A 21,828-nucleotide genomic window follows, 5' to 3' on the forward strand; every position below is an offset into this window, starting at 1 on the left:
GATGTTGCTCCCCTATCTATCACTCAGGGTCGATGCAAAGTATACCCCATTTGGCATCATACCCACGAGCAAGGCTTGTTGGAAATATCGCTCCACGTCTGGCCAATAGGTTGAGAGTGTACTTGGGGGCGTACAACCCAAGTTGACTATGATGCAGGTATTCTACCACTTGAATCTTGAGGGTCATTGTTGGGAAGATCAGTGGGCAATAGGATGGGTTGAGATGTGCTCCCCTATATTACCTATTGGTCGATACGGGGTTGTAGATGTTTAGCTCCCCCATGAGATTTTGGATTCAGACTAAGCTCCCTAATGTGGTTTCAGGTTGAGAAGTGCTCCCTAATGTTGTTCCATATTGAGCTAGGCTCTCCAATGTTGATGTGGGTCGTTGATTTGGCTCCCCACTAATGTTTCCTGGGTAGTTGCATTGGGCTCCCCGTTGGCAATGATTCCGGGTGGTAGCAGTGGCTCCCCAATGGATAGAGGTTGGTAGATTGAGCTCCCCCCCCCCCGGCCTAATATCAAATTCTTCTTCTTTTAGATTCAAGAATGTTCAACATATGAGCAGGTACAGTCAAGAGATAAGCAAGAGATGAGCAATGATAAGCAGTGACGACATTTGATGATGAGATACTTGGGATTGGATATGATTTGATGACGGGATATTTGCGACGATTACATGGTGCGATTGGAATTTCTCCCTAGTTAAGAGGGAGTGTTAATTTGGTAGCTCACAAATTCCAACCATGGGACTAGATTCCTCTTTTCGAGAGGACCAATTTTGACTATCAAAGTGCTCAATTTGGACAAGGGAAAGTTTATTTCTGAATTAAAGCCCACATGTGCATGTTTGATCAGGTCGGCCCTAAAGCAAATTGGACACCCTTGGAAGGCTATAAATACAAGTGACCTCAACCTCATTTAGACACTATGTTGCATGGGTTCCCGAACCCGAGGACGGGGTTCTCGAACCTGTCACGGGTTCTCGTCCCCAAGTACCAGATTCGGGTTCGGGTGCTTCTAAGAAGAACCCATAAGAACCGGGTTCTTTATTTAAAAAAATTGGGTTCTTTTGTCTTGACGGGTATGGAGAACCCTGATGATGGGTACTTGGAATGCCAAAATCAAGTTCTTTTGGGTTCTTTGGGGTTCTTTTAGTTTTTATATTTTATTTTTTAATTAATTTAATGGGCTTCCCCTAATATTCTAGGTAGCTAGTTCTTCATCTTGTAAGAGGAATTGGAGTACTTATGCCTTTATCCATTTAGTAAAGAGAAATATATTGGGCTCAAAGAAGGCAGAGAACTTAGTGTACGTTCATAGCACACTTCGTCTCATATCTCAAAAAGACCTTGGATACGAGGGTCCTTTTAAGGGATGGAACCAATACACAAACGATGCTATGTGTGTGGACGAGGAGATACGACCAGATGACCTTATTGAGCTACCTCCAATTGCTATGGATGAGCAAGAGCCTCAGGATGAGAGTGATCCCTACTTGGAGAGCATGCCAGTGTTCCACGGGGACTCGCCCCCCCCCCTAGGGGTCTAGTTTCCTCGCTCCCCCGCGCTCCGGGGACTTGGGGACGAGTAGGGGACGTTTCCCCACGCTCCCAAAATGGAGGAAACTCGGGGGGGACGTGCCAGGGAAACGTTTCCCTTCCCTGAGGGGACGTTTCCCCACGCTCCCAAAAAAATGGCCTTGCTTATAGTTTATGATTTAATAGACCTAAAGTGGTACAAAGCTACTCATGTTCTGTATGGGGATAACGTCTTGTGCTGTCTTTTGGTTTCAACAAGCATTATTTTAGAGGGTCAGTATCATGGAAATTTGCTGGACCATATAGCACGTACATGAATTTTCCCTTTTAAAACTTCTCCTTTTTTCTCAAGTGATGGCCGGATTACAGTGGGGAGATAACTGGAGTGACAGGCAAAGAATATGAGACATTCAGTTTGTGTTTTTAATTTGCATGACATTTGACATACAAACTATGGAAGCAGCACCTATGTCATGTGGGAAATAATTGGGTGGACTATAGACTAACATGCGTTTACTGCAAGCATGACAAAATACTATGGGCAACAAGAAATCTCAGGAACTGTCGTTATATATGAATTTATACAGTTACAAAATTTACACAGAGCACAGTGGCTCAGCTTGAATTCTCAGGTCTGAAAATTATTTTCACCCCTAAAATACACTGCTAGTTTGAAGTTTAAACTGCATGGCATTGCTCTAATAAGGTAGACAAATTATCCATGCCATCGTTGGTCACCCAAGTTGGTTCGCAGATGGTCATCCTGCAGTCAATCTCATTTGATAGTAAACTGTCAGAAACTCTTTCATGTGATCTTCTCATCTCTCCTGGAACTAAAACTCTTCTTTCAGCATATGGTGTACTGTCTATATTATATATAATATAACAAACTTTCTAGCTGTTCGATCCAATACAGCTGGACAACCCATTGTAGTTGCCCCTTCTACTGCCAATGCAGTGTTCCTGATCTGTTCATTTACCTTTTCACAGAATTCAGTGGCTACCTTATCAAGCTGAAGCTCTCCCTTTGTCTGACCAAAATCTAAATTAGAATTTGACCAAGCTGAATTAGAATTTTAAATTTATTATTTTATATGATATTATAAATTTGGATAATGTCAAATGATATTCATATCAATGATCATGCTTTGCAGCTTTTCAATTCAAACCAAATTGTCATAGTGGACTCAATTAATAAATTATATTTTATATTTATAAATTTTTAAGACCCTGACGCTCCCCCACGTTTCCTAAAAATGGTAGGGAGCTTTTGCATAGGCCGCTCCCGCGCCCCCTCACTCCCTCGCCCCCTCGTCCCGGAACCTTGGTGGAACATTGGAGCATGCTAACTGAAGATCTGAGTGATGTTGATGACATCGCTTGAGGAAGCCATTATTCACTATTAGATATTTTTATTTTAGTATTTTAAAATTTCCCTGATCTTGTTGGGAGATGCCTTAAGACAAATTTTGAATGTAGTATGACAATGGACATATATCATGATTCTTATTAATATGTAAACTCCAATTTGCACTTGTATCAAACTAGAAATTTTGAAATTTCATTGTGAATGTTGAATGTTCAATAATGTGCATGTTTAAATATTTAAAGTTTAAATCATAAATATTTTAATTTTCTTGTTTAAAGTTGAAAAATATACAAATTCATATATATTATAATTTATAAAATATAATATTTATATATATATATACCACCGACAAACCCACGCACCCTGTTTCGAAAAATGGCGTACCCGTCCCCGTCCCCGCACCCGTACCCATCCCCGAACCCACGTTTCCTGGCAACATAGTTTAGACATCATCATGAGACATTCTTCTATTCTCTTTCTTGGTTTTGGCTCGCACAAGTCTGAGGCTCGTCCACAGAGAATTGGTTCGCACGAAGGAGAAATTGAAGTTTGAAGCTTGCGTGTGTTTCTAAGGTTTTGGGTCACAGTCGCAAGCTTGTCAAAAGGAAGTTTTGACTGTAGTCGCTAGCATGCAAGCCTATGCATGCGACTGGAGGGTATCAATCACATGCATGACACTCTCCCCATGGAGTCTAGGAGTTGGTTTTTCAGTTGTCCGAAGCTTTCGTTCGTTGACCACAGTGTACGGTAATTGACCACAAACAATGACAATTCATTACAAGCTTCTGAATCACAATTTTGAGTATGAGCATTGTTGAGTTCATCTCATGGATATTGTTTAGTTGATTTTTGCTGATAGGTTTATGGTTGAAGATATGGATCATTGTGCTCTCTCTTTGTTGAATCATTCAATGACAATCTAATAAGAAGAAGAATTTGAAAGGGTTTTTCCCCATAGTGGGTTTTGTCGTGGTCTCCAACCAATCCTTGTGTCTCTATGTGTGAATGTTTTTCTTCTATTGTTCCTTTATGTTCTGTTGCATTGATGATGACATTGTTCTTTCTACATAGTTGCATATGTTGTTGAATAATGATCTAAATATGAACAATGATATGATGCCATGGGGGGAATTTGAATATGGAAATAATGAAATGAGATTATCAAAGCAAAGACAATATAGCTCTAATAAAAATTAACACTTTTAAGCAACAAAATTAAACATAGAGATAAAAGACACAGTCACACAATTAAACAATTATTTTCTTGGGAAACCCTCTTCTTTGACATAGTCTTTTATTGATTGAGCAATTGAATCAATTACAAGGCAAAGTGTTCAAATGAGAACACACTTGTTCTTTGCTATACTAGCCTGAACCACCTTGCAATTATGCTAACCCAGCTCCTGCTTCCTTGCTCTCTTCCTGGCCCAAATTCCTTGTGCGCAGGTCTCCATTGTCTGACCTGAATTCTTTGCGCACAGGTCCCCTATTTCCTAGCATAGGGGGCCTCTTAATTCCTAGGATGCAACTCTTATTTCTTAGCGCAAAATTGCCTACTAATTCTTAGCACAATTCTGCCACAAAGAAAGCCTCCTCAATAGTGCGCACTAGCTCCTCCAAGTACGCAAAACACAAGCCTCTCTCTCACAATCTCTTGAACTCTTGCCTTGTCTCACAACCTAGTGCACAAAACAAATGAATAACTTGTGCCTTTCGTCCTTCCTTTATGTTTTGTCCATGCTATAATAGGCAAGTTACAAATTTGGAAGTTGAGTTGTGACTGACTAGTTAACTGAGTCAAACTAATTCTCTTCTCCAATCATCACTTGGAGTTATAACTCATCCTCCTTCAATCAAAGACTAAAGTTCCCATACACTAGAAATTCACTCACCACAACTAAAGTCTATCCCCTGAGGACAATTCGAAGTCTTTCTAGCCAAGGCATGCATCAGAGAAGAACTTCCCTTGCTACACTTTTCAACACTCCCTCTCAGTAAGGAAGGTACTTCTGGAAAAACCTCTTCCACCTAGATCTATCTCCAACACTACCATGTTCTCCATTGTTGCAATTTCTCCCTCTGAACTAAAAGATTTCCCTACTTTCTGCAGCAGAATCTAATCTGAAGACCTATTCTTTCCAACCATGCTCTACGAGTCTACCACCTCAATCATAAATGCCATGTACCCCATGTATCTATGTGGCTACTTACTCTACCTGAATATGGTATACTGGGAGATCCAACTCTCTCTTAATCCCCCTTAAACAACTCTTCTACCCACTTGGTTCGAACTCTCCCAATACTGGGAGTCACCGACTAAGTGACTACCTTCACTCACCCTGGGTTAAGCTCCTCATCATCCTGTTGGTCGGCCCAACTACCAACTAGCTGAGACTCAAACTGAGATATTGGCTTAGGTTCCATCTTGAGCGCTCTATCTTGCTCTCACTCAACCATCACTTTTCGATCATTTTTCTACTCTGCGCACTCCCTGTCTTGTTGCTCAAGGTTGTGCCTGTCTCAACCTATAGCAGGTACAGGCTCTTCTTCCCTACACCTATCTGCTTCTTACATCCATAAGCTAAGTGCTGGAGGTAAGCCTTACCTCTATTGAAGATGATATCATAACCCTCGTCCTCAAGGGTAGCTATCGAAACAAGATTTTGCTTAAAGCCTAGAACATAGAGGACATCTCTGAGATGAAGAGGATTACCAGACTTCCTCTGAAAACTAACAGTACCAACTCCTCTAGCTACATACATACCATCATCTCCTAGCTCGATCTAAAACTGTATGTCCTCCTTTAGGCGGCTAAAATACTTCTTGTTCCCAATCATGTAAAAGGATGCCCCTGAATCAATATACTATACATTGATGTCTATTGAGCTTGCCATGCAAGCAATCAACGAGAAATCTTTCTCGAACTGGGCAAAAAATGCATTTACCTCCGCTAATGCAGCTACATGATCCTTCCGATTAGGACACTTAAAGGCATAGTGCCCAAACTCATGGCAATGGAAGCACTTGATCTTGCTTAGATCCTTCTTCTTCTTCTCACCCTTCTGACTGGACTCGGCCTCTCCTTGGCCCTTCTTTCCCTTGGCTCTACTCCTTTGCCTGCCAGGGCAAGGTCCTCCTCGTCCTTTGTCTCCATCAATCTACCATCTCTCGTCCCTCTTTGGATTTACTCTTGAACGCAATCACTCCAAAACCTTTCCCAACTAAGAAAATTTTCTCTACCACTCACTGCATCCTGAAAGCCATACCAAGACTTATGGAGTCCCAAAAGCGCAAGACTCATAAGGTCTTTTTCTACAACTGTCTTTCCCGCACCACCTATCTCATCCCAAACCTAAGTTAACTTTGAAAGATATGTGATGATGGGCTCATCTTTGCTCATCTAGATACTTCTTAGCTTCTCTTTGAGAGCAAGCTTCTTGGCATCATTGGTACCCTAAAACAAATATAAGATAGCTTTAAACATCTCATATGTTGTCTTCTTCTCATAGAGATGAGGAATAATATGGTCTTCGATCCCCTCTAGAATGATCCTCCTCACCTTGGTGTCATTCTCAATATACTGGGCCAATTGTTGAGGATCTTGAAGTGGCGCTATAGCCTAGTTGATAAACTCTCCCACCCCATTATCTTCCAACACTATTGTGATTCGCTCCTTCCATGCACAGAAATTTGAGGCTCCCTCTAAACTGTGATCTGACCTTAGTCCTAGGAACACCATATTGTTATCCAAGGAACTTCTTTGCTCTACTCTTCAAACTCTAGCGCTCACCTTCCTCACTGATTTGCACTTCTTCACTTAACTAATCAACTTGGTGTCGATCTTTACACTGATCTCTGCTTTGATACCATGTTAATTTTCCACGAATTCTACAACTGCTTAGATGAATAATCTAAAACTACTTTCTTTCACTAAGACAATTTCTTAACACTTATAAGCAACAAAATTAAACACAGAGATAAAAAAAACACAGTCACACAATAACACAATTATTTTCTTGGGAAACACAACTAGGAAAACCCTCTTCTTTGAAGTGGTCTTTTATTGACTAAGTAATTGAATCAATTACAAGACAAATTGTTCAACTGAGAACACACTTGTTCTCTGCTATACTAACCTAAACCACCTTGCAATTATGTTGACCCAGCTCCTACTTCCTTGCTCTTTGCCTGGCTTGAATTCCTTGTGCTCAAGTCTCCACTGCCCAGCCTAAATTCCTTGCACATAGGCCCCCCTATTTCCTAGCGTATTGCGCCTGAATTCCTAGGATGCAACTCTTGTTTCTTAGCGCAGAATTGCCTGCTAATTCTTAGCACAATTCTGCGACAAGAAAGCCTCCACAATACTACACACTAGCTCCTGCAAGTACGCACACCACAAGCCTCTCTCTCACAATCTCTTGAGCTCTTGTCTTGTCTCACAACCTAGTGCACAAAACAAATGAATAACTTGTGCCTTTCATCCTTCCTTTATAGATTCTATCCACACTATAATAGGCAAGTTACAAATTTGAACGTTGAGTTGTGACTGACTAGTTAACTGAGTCAAACTAGTTCTCTTCTCCAATCATCACTTGGAATTATAACTCGTTCTCCTTCAATCAAAAACTGAAGTTCCCAACTCGTCCTTTTCTAAATTTGAACTACCATCTATCCTATAGTTAACTAAAGAAGACTCCTCTTTAACTGGAGCTCCAACTCTACACATGATTAATCCCACAAATTGGAAATTGAATCACCACAACTAAAGTCTATCTCCTGAGGACAATTTGAGGTCTTTATGGCCGAGGCACGCACTATAGAAGACCTTCTTTCGCTACACTTTTCAACAAATAAAGCAAAGGGACGAGACCAATACCCTTGCTTGGTTTACTTCCCTAGCCCATTCTCACTGTTGGTGTGCTAGTGTCTCAGATCTTCGAGCATCTGTTGGCATTACGATGGATCGCCTCCCCCTTTTCAGATATTCCCTCGACACACTTGATCACCTCCTACCTACACAACATGAGTTTGAACATGATCATCAAAGAGGACATCTACAAGCAGTTTGTGAGGGTCATTTTGATCAACCCTCAAGGTGGGTTCTATCGAAAGATGGCCTTCTATGTTGAGCACTTCATGGTTCTCAGAGATGCTTTATTTGACCCCCTTATACACTTTTCCAATGGATGCATGCTCTTTAAATACATCCCTAGGCCAATTTAGAGTTGTGTCACATAGATTATGGATCAAGACTAACCACCAGATTAGCCGCTCAAATGGGATCTGCTAGTTGTGCCATCTCCATGAGGCAGAGACTAAGGAGAACATAATGTTGCCTAGTTCATTAGTATATCAGAGGATGATTCCACTGTCTCTTCCACGAGATATAGACACTTAGCCGATTCTTTAGGTACCCCAATTAGAGATGCTTTGCCTCACATATGCATTCTTTATTAGAAGCATGACATTTGGTTTCAACAACAAACCTTCCCCTATGAGAGTGAGTGTTTAGCATGGTAGCTTCGAGCATAGTTCGAGGACCTCTGAGGTTGAAGAAAGTACTTTTGCAATATAAAATTATTGATCCTTAGTCACAAGGAATGCACATTGCTTGGTTGATATTTGTATATATATTTTGTTTGTGTTAATTTCTAAATCAATGTAATCTTCTTGTCTAGGGTGGACATGAAGTTGAGGTATCTAAGTTTAGGGTTATTGTTTTTCAAGAGTGCAATTCAAGAATGAACTAACTTTACATGTAAGTGTTAAATCTCTTAATACCAGCCCTGATTTATTTTCTTGCAACAATTATTATTCCCATAAAATTTATTTTATTACCCAAATAATTTCTAAATTGTTGAAAAATAAAATCAATATTATTTTAACTTCCAAAAATTTATATGCAACGAAAATGAAATCAAAGAGGTCAATCACACATTACTATAGATAAATACCCAAAATAATTCTTCTTCATTAATTAATCTCAAGAAAATCAAGGTTTTGACCCACAGAGAAATTACAAGGAAATATGCATTGACTAGAACTTGTAGCTTAGCACCATTGGACAAATTCGGCCCACTAAAAATTAGCCTCTGAAGAAATTCAGCCTGGAGAATTTTGACCCACCTCTCACCAACAACTTGGCCCTGCGCCTTTCCCTCGAACAACCTCTGAGGAAATTTGGCCCTGGCAAATCGGCCTCTCCAACAATTTGACCTCCTTCTCGCTTCAGCAATTCGTCTTTGCAATCTCTAACAATTTGGCCTCCTGGAAATGCTCCTGAATCAACCTGCAATCTTCCTTTTCCTCCTTAGTCTAGATGAGCCTCTCACTCTAGAGAAATTGCTCTCCCTCTTTGTGAAAATCGCTTCCGAAAAACGAATTCGTTGCCTCTCTCTCTCTCTCTTGTTGTTGTGTCTTCACCTCTCCCTTAGGCTTTCATTTATAATCTTCATCAAGCCCAAATCCCTAACCCTAATCTCCCTTCTAGAAGATCTAGGAGATCAATGGTTGAGATCATTTCTAAGTCACTTAAATAATTTTATTATTTATCCTTAGAAATTGACTTAATAGTCCACAATAATTAATTGACTTTAATTATTGTACTTTTCCTAAGTTAGACTTAGGAAAGAAGACATAAATCACTTACTCCATCAAGCAAGCACCTAAAGAGGCAATAAATCATCTCCTACATGCTAAGACACCAAGCCTATGCAGAAGACCTTCCAAAGCTACCACAAAATTCAACAGTAAGAGTGTACATAACCAAGAATTTATCAGGTGAATTCAGTGGGAAATTTGTCAATATTTCCTTGGAAGCACATCATATAGTAATTACTTATGTGGGGAGATTGATATCACATTCACATATTTAAAATTGCTTGCGTTGGTATTTACTATGATGTTATGAATGATTGAATCATTTGAGAATCCATGAGGTTATGAATCATTTTAGATTTTATTTCTTTGTTTTTAAATTTTCAATATAAAATTAAATTTTAGATTTCTAAATATATATTTATAAAAAAATTACGGTTAAAGTTCTAAATACCCAATTCCTAATCTCTGGACAAGTACAGCACCCCCACCAATTCTAATCACACCCACAGTTTTGTGTAACATTGCATAATAGGCTACAGACTTTTGGACATCCTTTTTTGGCAAGCTGATCTTCTTATTTCTTTATTTATTTTACTTGAGCGTTTTTTTTCTGAGTTTTCTAACATTGCATTATAGGCTATAGACCTTTGGACAACCTTTTTTTGGCAAGCTGATCTTCTTATTTCTTTATTTAATTTACTTGAGTGTTTTTTTCTGAGTTTTCATGTAAGTGACCAGATCTATCATTAAAACATTGTGAAAGACTTTTCAATTGGTTGACATGAAATTCATTGTAATTATAATGAGAACTATGGTATATCAAGGCTTAAACCTTGTATGTAAAATTTCATCATAGGAAAAACCATTGTCCCTGAGGAAAACTAGCTAGTATTTCCACAAGACTAACCCTTTCAACATTGAAAACACAATGTGTTCGGCAACGGCAAAGGCAAAGTGAAAGTAAGGCAAGCTCCTAGGTCATCTGAGGCCCCATTTCCTTACTTGTGTACGGTAAAGAGCAAATAAAAAAGGCGAGAAACAATTCCATAGCCTAGGTAAATTTGCTTATAGCATACGCGGCATGTAATGTTCTTGGTAGAAATAATTCCAAACCACAAGAATTGTACTAGATATGATTAGTCAGAAGAACCAATCAAAGCCACAACAAAAGTCCTAAATGATTTTTCTCAAAAAGAAGAAAATCAAAATATCCTCGAGAACTAAAATTACATCTAGTAAAACTGGCTAAAATAAGCACCCTCTACACCACTTTTTTCAGAGATAATTTCGTTTAAAAGATCAAACCTCTCTGCAGACATGGTCTTGTGCAGTTAAAGACCTTCCAAGCATAGGCAATGATTCTTCTTAACCAAGCATTTTTTAAGGTGAGAAGTTGCAGGCATGTTCTGCGCACACCCAAAAGAATTATCTGCGTTGATGACTTTGACAGAGATAACCGTTAACCTTCTCCATGTTGCCTTCCTTGGGATGTGCTAACAAGATTATTTGACCCTGCTTTGACTTGCTGGTTAGATGTGGTACCAGGCACAGATACCATTTCCCTTGCTTCATTGAAATGTGTCACCTTGTCTTTCAAATATCATCTTCTGCTCCATGCATTGTCCATTGATCAAGGCAGTATGAGTCATGTGGTTTGGGGACAAACCCTTTTCCAACATTTCTCTGAAGAGACTCTTTGCTTTCTGCATATCGCCTTCCTTACAGAGCCTCTCAATAAGAATATTGTAAACATTAAGATTGGGTTCAAGACCTTCTGTTGAAAGTTTACAATGCAGCTTCAATGCCTCCTCGTGACCTCCTGTTTTGCAATGCCCTCTCATGAGAATTTCATATGTAATAGAATTAAGAGCTATCCCATTTTCAATCATTCTGTATATAAGCCGATACGCCTCTTCAAGTTTGCCTACTTTACAAAATCCAGATATGAGAGCATTGTACGTGACAACACCAGATTTTATACCGTTTACCTCCATTTCACTGAAAAGCTTCAAGGCAGCCTCAATATTGCCTTCTCTGCAGTAACTGTTTATCAATGTATTGTAAATAGTATCATCAACTGGTGCACCTTTGTTCCCCAACATGTGAAAAAGCTTGGCTGCCTTGTCCAACATCCCCTCCATAGCAAGACCATTAATAAGCACACTATATGTACTGCTATCAAGCTCAAAGGAGCTTTCTACCATTTGGTTATGCAACTCAAAAGCCTTCTCTAAATTGCCATCCTTGCAATATCTACGAATCACCATATTGAAAATTGGACTGCTCGGAATCAAACCTCTTTCAAGCATTTCATTCAGAACAGTGCGTGCCATTTTAGTAAATCCCCCTTTACAAAGCCCATTAATGAAAGCACTATAAGTTCCAACATTAGGAAGAATATTTTTCCGAGCCATTTCATTCCAAAGTTTTAAGGCACCCTCATCATCATCTGCCTTGAAATGTGCATCAATAAGAGTGGAATAAACAACCTCGTCGAGAACCAAACCCTTGTCTAATAACTTACAAAACAGACGGTCTGCTTGATCCAACTTCCCTTCCTTGCAAAGCCTATTAATGATCACGCTGTAGGTGCATATATCGACCGAGAGACCACTTCTGACCATTTCATCCAAAACCCTAAATGCCTCCACCATATTCCCGATTTTACAATATCCATCGATCAGAGTATTGCACACAACAGCCCTAGGTCCAAATCCTCGCTCCAACATTTTCCTAACAAAACAATTCGCTGCCTCCATCTTGCCCTCTTTACAGAGTCCTTTGATCAAAATACTATACGTAACCTGATTAGGCTCAATGCCTTTACTCACCATCTCATCGTACTGTTTAAACGCTTCTACACTGTCCCCTGACTCAAAGAGCCCATTGATAAGTGAGTTATAAGTTACAGTATTCGGTAAAAACCTCCAGTGCGTCATTTCATCCCGCAGCGCAAAGGCCTCCCTCGCTCTGCCTTCCTTGCAAAGTCCACTGATAAGCGTATTGTAAGTCACATTGTTCGCCAAAATATTGTTCCGCACCATCAATTCCCTCACGGCAAGAGCCTCTTTAACCCTACCAACCCTACAATAACCGCAAATTAGGATATTATAGGTGGCCTGGCTGGGCAAAGCCCCCATTTCCACCATTTCAGCGAGCAAAACCCTAGCCTCCTTCATCAGGCCCATCTTACAGAAACCGCCTAGAAGAGAATTATAACTAACCACGTCAGGTTTAAAGCCTTTGCTGTCCATTTCACGTAAAAGTCTATCAGCTTCTTTCAGCTTCCCTTGAATGCAGAAGCAATTAATCATGATATTCAAAGTGTGCCTGCTCGGCTGGACTCCGATACCGAGCATGCCAGAATAAATGCCCTCGGCCGCCGCCGGCCTAGAGGATTGTAACAGAGCAGCCATGAGGCCATTGCACGAGAGAACATTAGGCTTTATACCCTGAGAAATAATGCGATTAAAGACTTCAGTAGCTTCGGATATCTTACCCTCTTCGACGTAAACCCTGATGAGCAGGTCCGCCACCGCGGCGAAAGAAGGCCCCCCTTCGCCTTCAAGAAGCTTCTCTTGAAGAAGAGCACTGTCGCTGCCGGCGCCCGTGGTGCACTGGCTGATCAGAGACTTGGCGTCGGAAAACATACCGGCGCGGACCAGCTTGTGAATTAGGGTAATGTAAGAGTCAAGCGTGTGGTGGAATCCCTCAAGCCTGGCGGACCAGCGGAAGAACCATAGAGCGACTCGAACTTCCAACCTGTATTTGGAGATGATTCTGGGCACGTGGGATGGGGAGAGGTGGGGGGATATTTGGTCAAGTACATCCCGGTGATTTGGGAGCATGAGGGTCTTCGCCACTCTGCGCACGAATTCCTCGTCATCATTCCAGTCTTTTGTAGTGGAAATGGGGCGGTGGTGGCAATGCAGACGGGAATGTAGCTCCAGTGGAGGACATGGCCTTCTTACCCTGTAAACATTCATATTCCTATTTCGTCATGGATTGTTCTGATAAGCACGACAAAAGCAGCCATGAACGGGCTACGAGAATGTCAGAGGTCTTGTTTTACTGTTGGATGCCCTGCTGATAATTTTTTTAAATGGAAGCGCTTTCATGAAAGAGAGCAGTCTCGTGTAGAGTTTTTGACTTACCACAGGAAGCCTCACCCTGACCTATAATTGAACCTGCAACTTATTATAGAAATAGAGCTAATGCATTGGCAAGGCAACCAATATATACAATGCTGTTACCGTTGGAAGCCCAGCTGATAATTTTTTTAAATCGAAGCGCTTTCATGAAAGAGAGCAGTCACGTTTAGAGTTTTTGAGTTACCACGGAAAGCCTCACCCTAACCTATAATTGAACCTGCAACTTATTATAGAAATAGAGATAATGCAATGGCAACGCAACCAATATATCCAACTTATTATAGAAATAGAGTTAATGCATTGGCAAGGCAACCAATATATACAAGTTATTATTATAGAAATAGAGCTAATGCATTGGCAAGGCAACCAATATATACAACTTACCAATATATACAATGCAACTGCAACCAATATATACAACTTACCAATATATACAATGCAACTTAAAGCAAGGCATGCAACCTGCAAATATACAATCTTATAAGGCTAGTTGGCAAGCATGCAACCTGCAAATATACAATCTTATAAGGCTAGTTGGCAAGCATGCAACCCGCAAATATACAATCTTATAAGGCTAGTTGGCAAGCATGCAACCCGCAAATATACAATCTTATAAGGCTAGTTGGCAAGCATGCAACCTGCAAATATACAATACTATAAGGCTAGTTCGCAAGCATGCAACCTACAAATATACAATCTTATAAGGCTAGTTGGCAAGCATGCAACCTGCAAATATACAATATTATAGGGTCATTAATGTGCCTCGGTTATAAGGCTATTTGGCCAGCATACAACTTGCAATATACAATCTTATAGGCCCATTAATATGCCTTAGTATATGGCACTTCCTTAAATTTAAGGAATGGCAACCAAGTAGCATATATTTCCCATATACATTAATGGCTCTATAATATTGTATGTATTAGTTGTCCAGGACTTTATGAGGGTTGTGGATAAAATGTTTGACCTTATAGACTAATGAAATAGGCTACCAACAGGGCTGTGGATAAAATCTTTAGCCCACACTAGGTAAAACTTCATGATAGAGAGCAATGGCTTCAAAAATGTTTAACCCTCATAAACTAAGGAAATAGGCTACCAACGGGGTTGTGTATAAAATGTTTAACCCTAATAGACGAGGTAAGACTTCATGGTAGAGAGCAATGGCTTCAATGAATGGGCTACCATCAAGTTATGAATAAAACATTTGATTTTATGGAATTAGTTTTTGATTTTATGGAATTAGTTTTCATATTTGATTTTATGGAATTAGTTTTTGATTTTATGGAATTAGTTTTCATATTTTTAGTTTGTAAATTTATAATGATTTTTATTTTAAATCAATAGATAAATTTTAAATTTATAATGATTTTATTTTAAATCAACAGATAAATTTTTAATAGTGATTGGTGAATAAATTTTAATAGTAATTAGTAAATATTATTAATAATAGAAAAGTTTGATTAGATAAATTTTACTAATAATTGGTGAATATTATTAACAAGTTGTTTTTAGTGGAACTTTTTGAAAGCTTTTCTGATGGGTTTTTCCGGTCTAATTTCTCTAAAATCCGGCAAGAATTCATTGAAATCACAAGCTTGATGGGTAACCCCTGCACAATGGAAGTGCCCTAGGGTTTTATAGGGTGTTGAATCCATATATAGAGTCCAAAAACCCACTTTAAATAACATAAATCAAGATTTCACCTCAAATTTTTCCGCAGGATTCCAGCACCCAAAAGTCCAAAAAGTCGCACTAAAGACAACCCCTATTATTAATAATTAGAAAAGTTTGACAATTATATTGATATTTAAATAGTTGATATTGTAATTAATAAGTGATTTATTCTCCTTCACTAAGAGTAAGTTTTTTTTATTAAAGATGGCACAATTTTAGGGAGGAAAGGAAGGAAGGTGTTAAGTGGTCCTTTTTCAATTCTATTTCACTTAATTTTATTGGAAATTATGCATAGTTAACCCATCTACCAAATATAATCAAACTAATGTGAGATTACTTATTGATAAGTGGCACATCCATCGACCACAAGGCATAGAATACTTGGTGAATGGTTGTATTGCTAAGACACTCCTTATGTAATGGTCATCGGTTCCAAACTCCATGGGTTTACCACCTACCTAACGGTCAACTAAAGGTTATAGTAGTAGCAGTGGGAATCGACCCTGTGTCAAGTGAGAATGAGACCCGCCTAATTGCCAATTCCTCTAGTCACAAAAAAAAAAATGGTAACACCTCCACCTATTATTACATCCCCTCAAAAAGTAGAGTTGGTTAAATATATTTTAACTCTAACCTTATATTGAGAGGCTCTCAAAATGTGGGTCCAAACTTATTTCTTACTTAGTCATGATCCTCTCATTTTTACTTTTTTCAAACCTAGGTCTTGAGCTTGGCTCAATGTTTGAAAATGATGCGAGAGCATCTACAATTCAAAATCATTTCTAACCTTTTTAGGTCAAAACCATTTTACCAAAGGAAGTTGCTTTCCTTGATTTATTTAATTTGTAATATTTTCCTAATTGTAATATGGAAGAATCTATGTTGTTGGGAAGTTAAATGATTGTCATCTAGTTGCTATAAAAAGAGATAGACTTAGCCAACTCGAGAGTTTGTAAGATAATTTAGCAAAGCAGATTGTTGGGGATCAGGGATTACTGAGTGGGGGGGGTGAGGGGGTGAATCAGTAATTAACATTTTTCTTTCTTTTAGTGTTGAGCACTTAAACTTTCAATGGAATTCAATCAAACAACACATGAGAGACCAACATTCACATACATTTGACACAATGATTTATGTGGAAACCCTTCTAGGAGAAAAAACACCAAAGCTTATTTTGTATTATGATGATAATCAAGGCACCAACTCTGATTACATCATATGTTTGTGAGCACCCACTCACAAGAGGCCCCAACCCCCTTTAAATCAACAAGCCACAACTTGCCTAGAGGCTCCAACCTCTTATAATTGCAAGCCCCAACTTACTTCAATCAAGTGTTCTACTATTTCATACAATTTTCATACTAAGAACAATGACCTACCTCAGTATTACAATTAAATTATGACTCTGGTTTGTTGTCTCTCTACAGATCTCCCCTTACTCTGCAAACACACACACTTAGTGGTCTCTTCCTCAGTTGCTTCTAGTCTACTACACTCTCTGTGTTTTACTCAACATACATAACATTGGTGCACAACCATACAAAATTATTTATGCAGCTTACTATGTTGTTCCACTCTGTTTCGACTCATACACAACACCCACTCTCACGTTGCACAATGACCTACCTTAGTATTACAATTAAATTGTGACTTTGGTTTATTGTCTTTCTACAATTCCTCCCTTGCGTTGTGACCACACACACTCAATGGTCTCTTCCTTAGTTGCTTCTAGTCTACTACACTCTCTGCACTTTACTTAGCATACATAACATTGACACGCATCCATACAAAATCCTATATGTACGTTATTCTGTTTTTCCACTCTATTTGGCTCATATACAACTCCCACTCTCACACTGCGCACACAGCTCAAAAATCCATAGATAGGATTTTTCATTACAACATTATATAGAGAGTTTCCTCACCAACTGTTACGTAGCTCGAGAACCACATTTAATGAAGCAGAGCTTGTAGGCAAGTAAACACTGGAGCATGAAATCAGTCATCATGGTCAACAGTTTTTCTTGCATGATACAATTGACTCTTAAATTCCCAGCATTGCTTGCCTTGTCAACTAAATTTCCATTGTACATGTTCAGGGTCTTTCCAAAGAGACTACGTTCTCAATCTAAATTGTCTGATACTTTTCCTCCAAGATTAGAGAAGCCCATTACCAAAACAAATTCGATATAATTGTCGCATTAACTATGATATGTTGCCTTCAATTAGAGATATTCAGTTTCGTGATGTGTTCATTGTTCTCGATGTTAATATCTGATCAACCTGCTCATTTTAGCAAATCTAGTATATCATTAGTTTTTGAGCAGTGTCTATTGTTATATCTCCATAATTGGTTAACTACTAGATTCAGTGACTTTTGCCAAACATGCCATCTTGTACTCCATAGTGACTTGGCGTCATATGCCCACAAGTCAAGAACTAGTGGCCTAACCGTTGAGCACTTCAAACTACAACTCGGGATCGAGAGATCTTTTAGAGGGAAAAAAGATTGTCTACTAGATCACTAGCTGCCCCAACTTAACATGTATTGAGAGTCTTTTCACATTGGGTCCCACAAGGGTTGGGAATCGGTCCCTCAATCCATTGGAACACTTGAAGGGAGGCACTTAGCGCACAAATTGTCTCTTACTGTATGCACCCTTAACACCAATCATCATCAATATAAATTTGCCACATGTCTTAGTCGAGTCCCACTTAGGTCGAGGGTCGGGGGTTGGGGCTCGGTGCTCTGTACACATGTCGAAACCTAGGGTCAGGGGTCGGGGGTCAACCCTCTGCATATATACCAAAACCTTTCAATGAATGACCTCTCGACTAGGTTGACCTTCTGACTAGCCCTAAGGCCCAACCTTATTGATCAGTCTGACTTCTTCACAAATCCACCTAAGTCTGAAATTTCTTTTAACAAAGAAATTTCTTGCAAAACACAAGATCAATGTTGAACCTTTAAGTTGGAACACTGACAAAATTCAACTATCCATAAATCCATTATCCTTTTCAAGCTGCCTTATACCATTGGAAAGGTATTTCCAAGGTCTGCCCATTTGAGCACATTGCAAAGGCGACTAAGTAGTTCCCCTGAAATAGAAGTGCCTTCAAAGATTGGGCCACCCAACCACCATAGATATAATATTTTTAGCTTCCTCATTTAACCTGCTACTATGATGGTTATCTACTAAACACAACAATTATCAGAGGACTCCCCCTCAACTCGACACTCCTTGGCACTCTTCATGGAACCCACATAGTTGACATCAATGACAACATTTTGCCAAACAATCTCCCATTTGACATTAACAACATCATTTGACGTCAATGACAACATCTTAATTTGTATGAGAAATCTATGTAATTAAGAGTTGGAGAGAGGGGAACAAGAGTTCTCAAGTGTGAAAGAATAAGTGTATGTGGAAAAAAGGAAGATTGTACACTATTATGTATATTTGTAATAATTTCTTTGTTATTGAATTTATATATCTACGTGCACCTTATCGTATGTAACTTTGTGTAATTAATTTGAGTTGTTTAAACATAGATAGACTTGTTTTCTTTATTTATTGTAAGAAAATTTTAGTGTTACAAATGAATTGTTCTAGGTTCAATATAGAAATTTATAACTTGAAGCTTAAATTTGTGGCCCAAGCATCCCACCACAATAATCCAGAAAGATTTGTCAATTGATAGAAACAAAAAATCGTCTATCAACAGTCTCCATCATTCGAACCAATCACGCAGCAAGTTATCCAAGTTTATGAGCATCTGAGTTGTACAAGTGTTGGCAGTGTAGTTTTTACCTGAATTAGGGGATGAAACCATGGATAAACTTCAAGTCATCTGAATCTAGCCCACCAAAAAGTTTAATGAAGATTCAAATATCAAGATTCGTGACTAAAAGGTATCTCGGTCAAACCATATCTAAGCCTCACCAAAGTGTGCACATCGCAGTCGATCCAAATACCCTGATTTTTGGATAGAAGTTTATGAGCCAAACATGAAGGTATCTAGGGTGGACCCCACCAAAAGTTTTATAAGGGAGAACCAGATCTAAATCAAAATTCATATCTAGACCATAAGTCATATGGGGTGGACCCCACTCCAAATCACAACAAGAACAAGATTTTGAAGTTTGTACCCAAAGAGATATCGAGGCGAAAATGTATCTAAGCCTTGCGAAGTGCGCAACATGGTGATGACTTGGATCACCATATATCCAGATTTCTCATTTAAGGGAAAAGGTATTTGGAGTAACTAGGGATATTCAGGTGTAAGATATATGAATCACTAGTTAGCTAAGGAAATATCTTGATTGGTAAGAATCATTTGGATCTCAGAACTATGTGTAATTTGAAGTTCCACTTGAAGAGAATTGAGGTTTTGGACCATAACCAAGTGTGATTAAGCATTTCAATTCTAGTTTGAAGCTAATCACCACCACAACCACAAATACAATTAACTACAAGAAAGAGGGATAACATATCTCTCATGAAGGTCAGAAGAGAATAGATCCAAAAACAGAGAATTTTTCAGTTTAAAGTGAGACCTTGGCATCAGTTTTGGTATCATAGCATAGTTGTTGCACTCAGAGTTGGCAGAAAGATGTAGACAAGCAGGTCAAGGGAGGCATGTAGCGAATGTAACCTTGCAAATAGAGATAGGTGCATTCATGCGAGATTAGAGGCAATGGAGACTGCTAAAAAAAGAGGCGTTAACATAGGAGATGTTAGTGATGTAGAAGAATCTTCTAGCGAAGAAGAAGGTGAAGAATCAAAAGAGGAGAAAACACTAAAGATGATAGCCAAGATGAGTGACTGACCAAAGATGGAGGAGCATGTATATGAAGGTAATTTAATTGTTGATGAATTGATGGATTGGATCAACGTTATGGCTAAATGTTTTGATTATGAAGATGTTGATGAAGAGAAAAAGTGAAGTATGAAGTGACGAGGTTGAAAGGTCATGCAACTTTATGGTGGGATCAAGTGCAGGAAAATAAAAAAATTAAAGGCAAGTCCAAGATCAAAAGTTGGTACAAAATAATTGCAAAGTTCAAAGGTAAATTCATGCTTAAATATTACTAGTTAAATCTTTTCAAGAAACTGCGGGATCTTGAGTAAAAATCTATGCCAATAAGGGAATATATTGAAGAATTTTATAAACTAAACATTATAGTTCACTGTGTTGTAGAAAATATTGAAAAGGTTGTTAGGTACATTAATGGTTTGAGGTATGAAATTCAGGATGAGATTAGTATCATATCCCTAAGAATAGTTGAGGACACATATCAAACTGCTTTGAAAGCAGAAAAGAAGATCACTAGAAATAGAGTCAGAAGAATAGAAGAATAAGTCCTACAAGTGGAAAAGGACAACAAAGTGGTATAGGAATATTTCAGCCCTAAAGAGAGGATAGTGAAAGTTTGAGTATTCAATTGACAAGAGGAGGTGATTTCAAAGGAAGAATATTTTTCATGAGAGGCTAAGGTAAAGGAAAATACTACCAACCTAGATGTTACATACGTGAAAGTTGGGACATATGTCATGGGAATATCTAGAAAATACTTCAGCACATGTGAGAGAAGCAAAGAGGAAAGTGTGAATTCAATGGCAATAGAAGAAACCCTTAAGCAAGAGAATCATTATTGATTGAGAGAGTTTTAATTATATTAAAGAAAGAAACTAAGGAGACAACCCAAAGGAATAGCTTATTCAAAATTGTATGGAAGTCAAAGGGAAAGTGTTGTAAAGTTGTGATTGCTAGTGGTAGTACAAATAATTTGGTTTCTATTGAGATGGTAGACAAATAAGATTTCAAGATATTAAACACAATATTCCTTATATAAAATCATGGTTAGAAAAAGGACATCAAATTTTGGTGAGTGAACAATGCAAAGTAGAGCTTCATATTCCCATCTATAAAGATGAGGAATTACGAGACGTAATGCCCATGGATGTTTGCCATATTTGGTTAGGAAGGCCATGGTAGTATGATAGAGAGGTTATTCATGATGGTAGAAAGAACACCTATAAGCTCAAGAAGAATGGTCAAAGACACACATTGTTACTTTTGCATGATGGAGGAGCAAAGGAAGAAGTTAGTACAAACATGTTGCTTATTAGTGGAAAGGAGTTGTTGCAAGAAGTCAAACAGGAAGAGGTACATTTTTCTTTGGTAGGAAAATCTAAGGTAATTCTTAGTAGCATGAATTAAAAGATTTTCCTCAAGAAGTCAAATTTATGTGGGATGAATTTTCTAATATCATTGTTGATGAATTACTGAGTAGCTTTCCTCCTATTAGAAGCATTAGACTTAATCCCATGATCAAGTCTCCCAAATAAAGTAGCATACAAAATGACTCCACAAGAGAATGAATAAGTGAAGAGACAAGTGCAAGAGTTGATGGATACGAGTCTCATTAAGAAAAGTTTGAGTCCATGTGTTGTCCCTACAGTGCTCAACCCAAAGAAATATG

The 21,828-nt window shown here is 38.6% G+C and overlaps 1 protein-coding gene across 6 annotated transcripts in view; it reads right to left on the minus strand.

Moving 5' to 3' along the window:
• Nucleotides 1-13,895, minus strand: part of LOC149140159 (uncharacterized) — a 78,641-nt gene extending 64,746 nt beyond the window's left edge. For 5 of the 6 annotated variants that reach the window (XM_089446536.1, XM_089446534.1, XM_089446535.1 and 2 more), the window contains exon 1: nt 10,816-13,895. In XM_089446536.1, the coding sequence (XP_089302662.1) occupies nt 11,079-13,496 (2,418 nt within the window). In that variant the 5' untranslated portion in view covers nt 13,497-13,895 and the 3' untranslated portion in view covers nt 10,816-11,078. The remainder of the gene's footprint in view (nt 1-10,815) is intronic. The other variant, XM_089446539.1, reaches the window with a different exon arrangement.
• Between the last annotated feature and the right edge of the window lie 7,933 nt (nt 13,896-21,828).

The sequence above is a fragment of the Pinus tabuliformis genome, chromosome X, assembly GCF_031772625.1.
Source record: "Pinus tabuliformis cultivar Carrire ecotype Pingquan chromosome X, CPIR1, whole genome shotgun sequence".
Classification (NCBI taxonomy): domain Eukaryota; kingdom Viridiplantae; phylum Streptophyta; class Pinopsida; order Pinales; family Pinaceae; genus Pinus; species Pinus tabuliformis.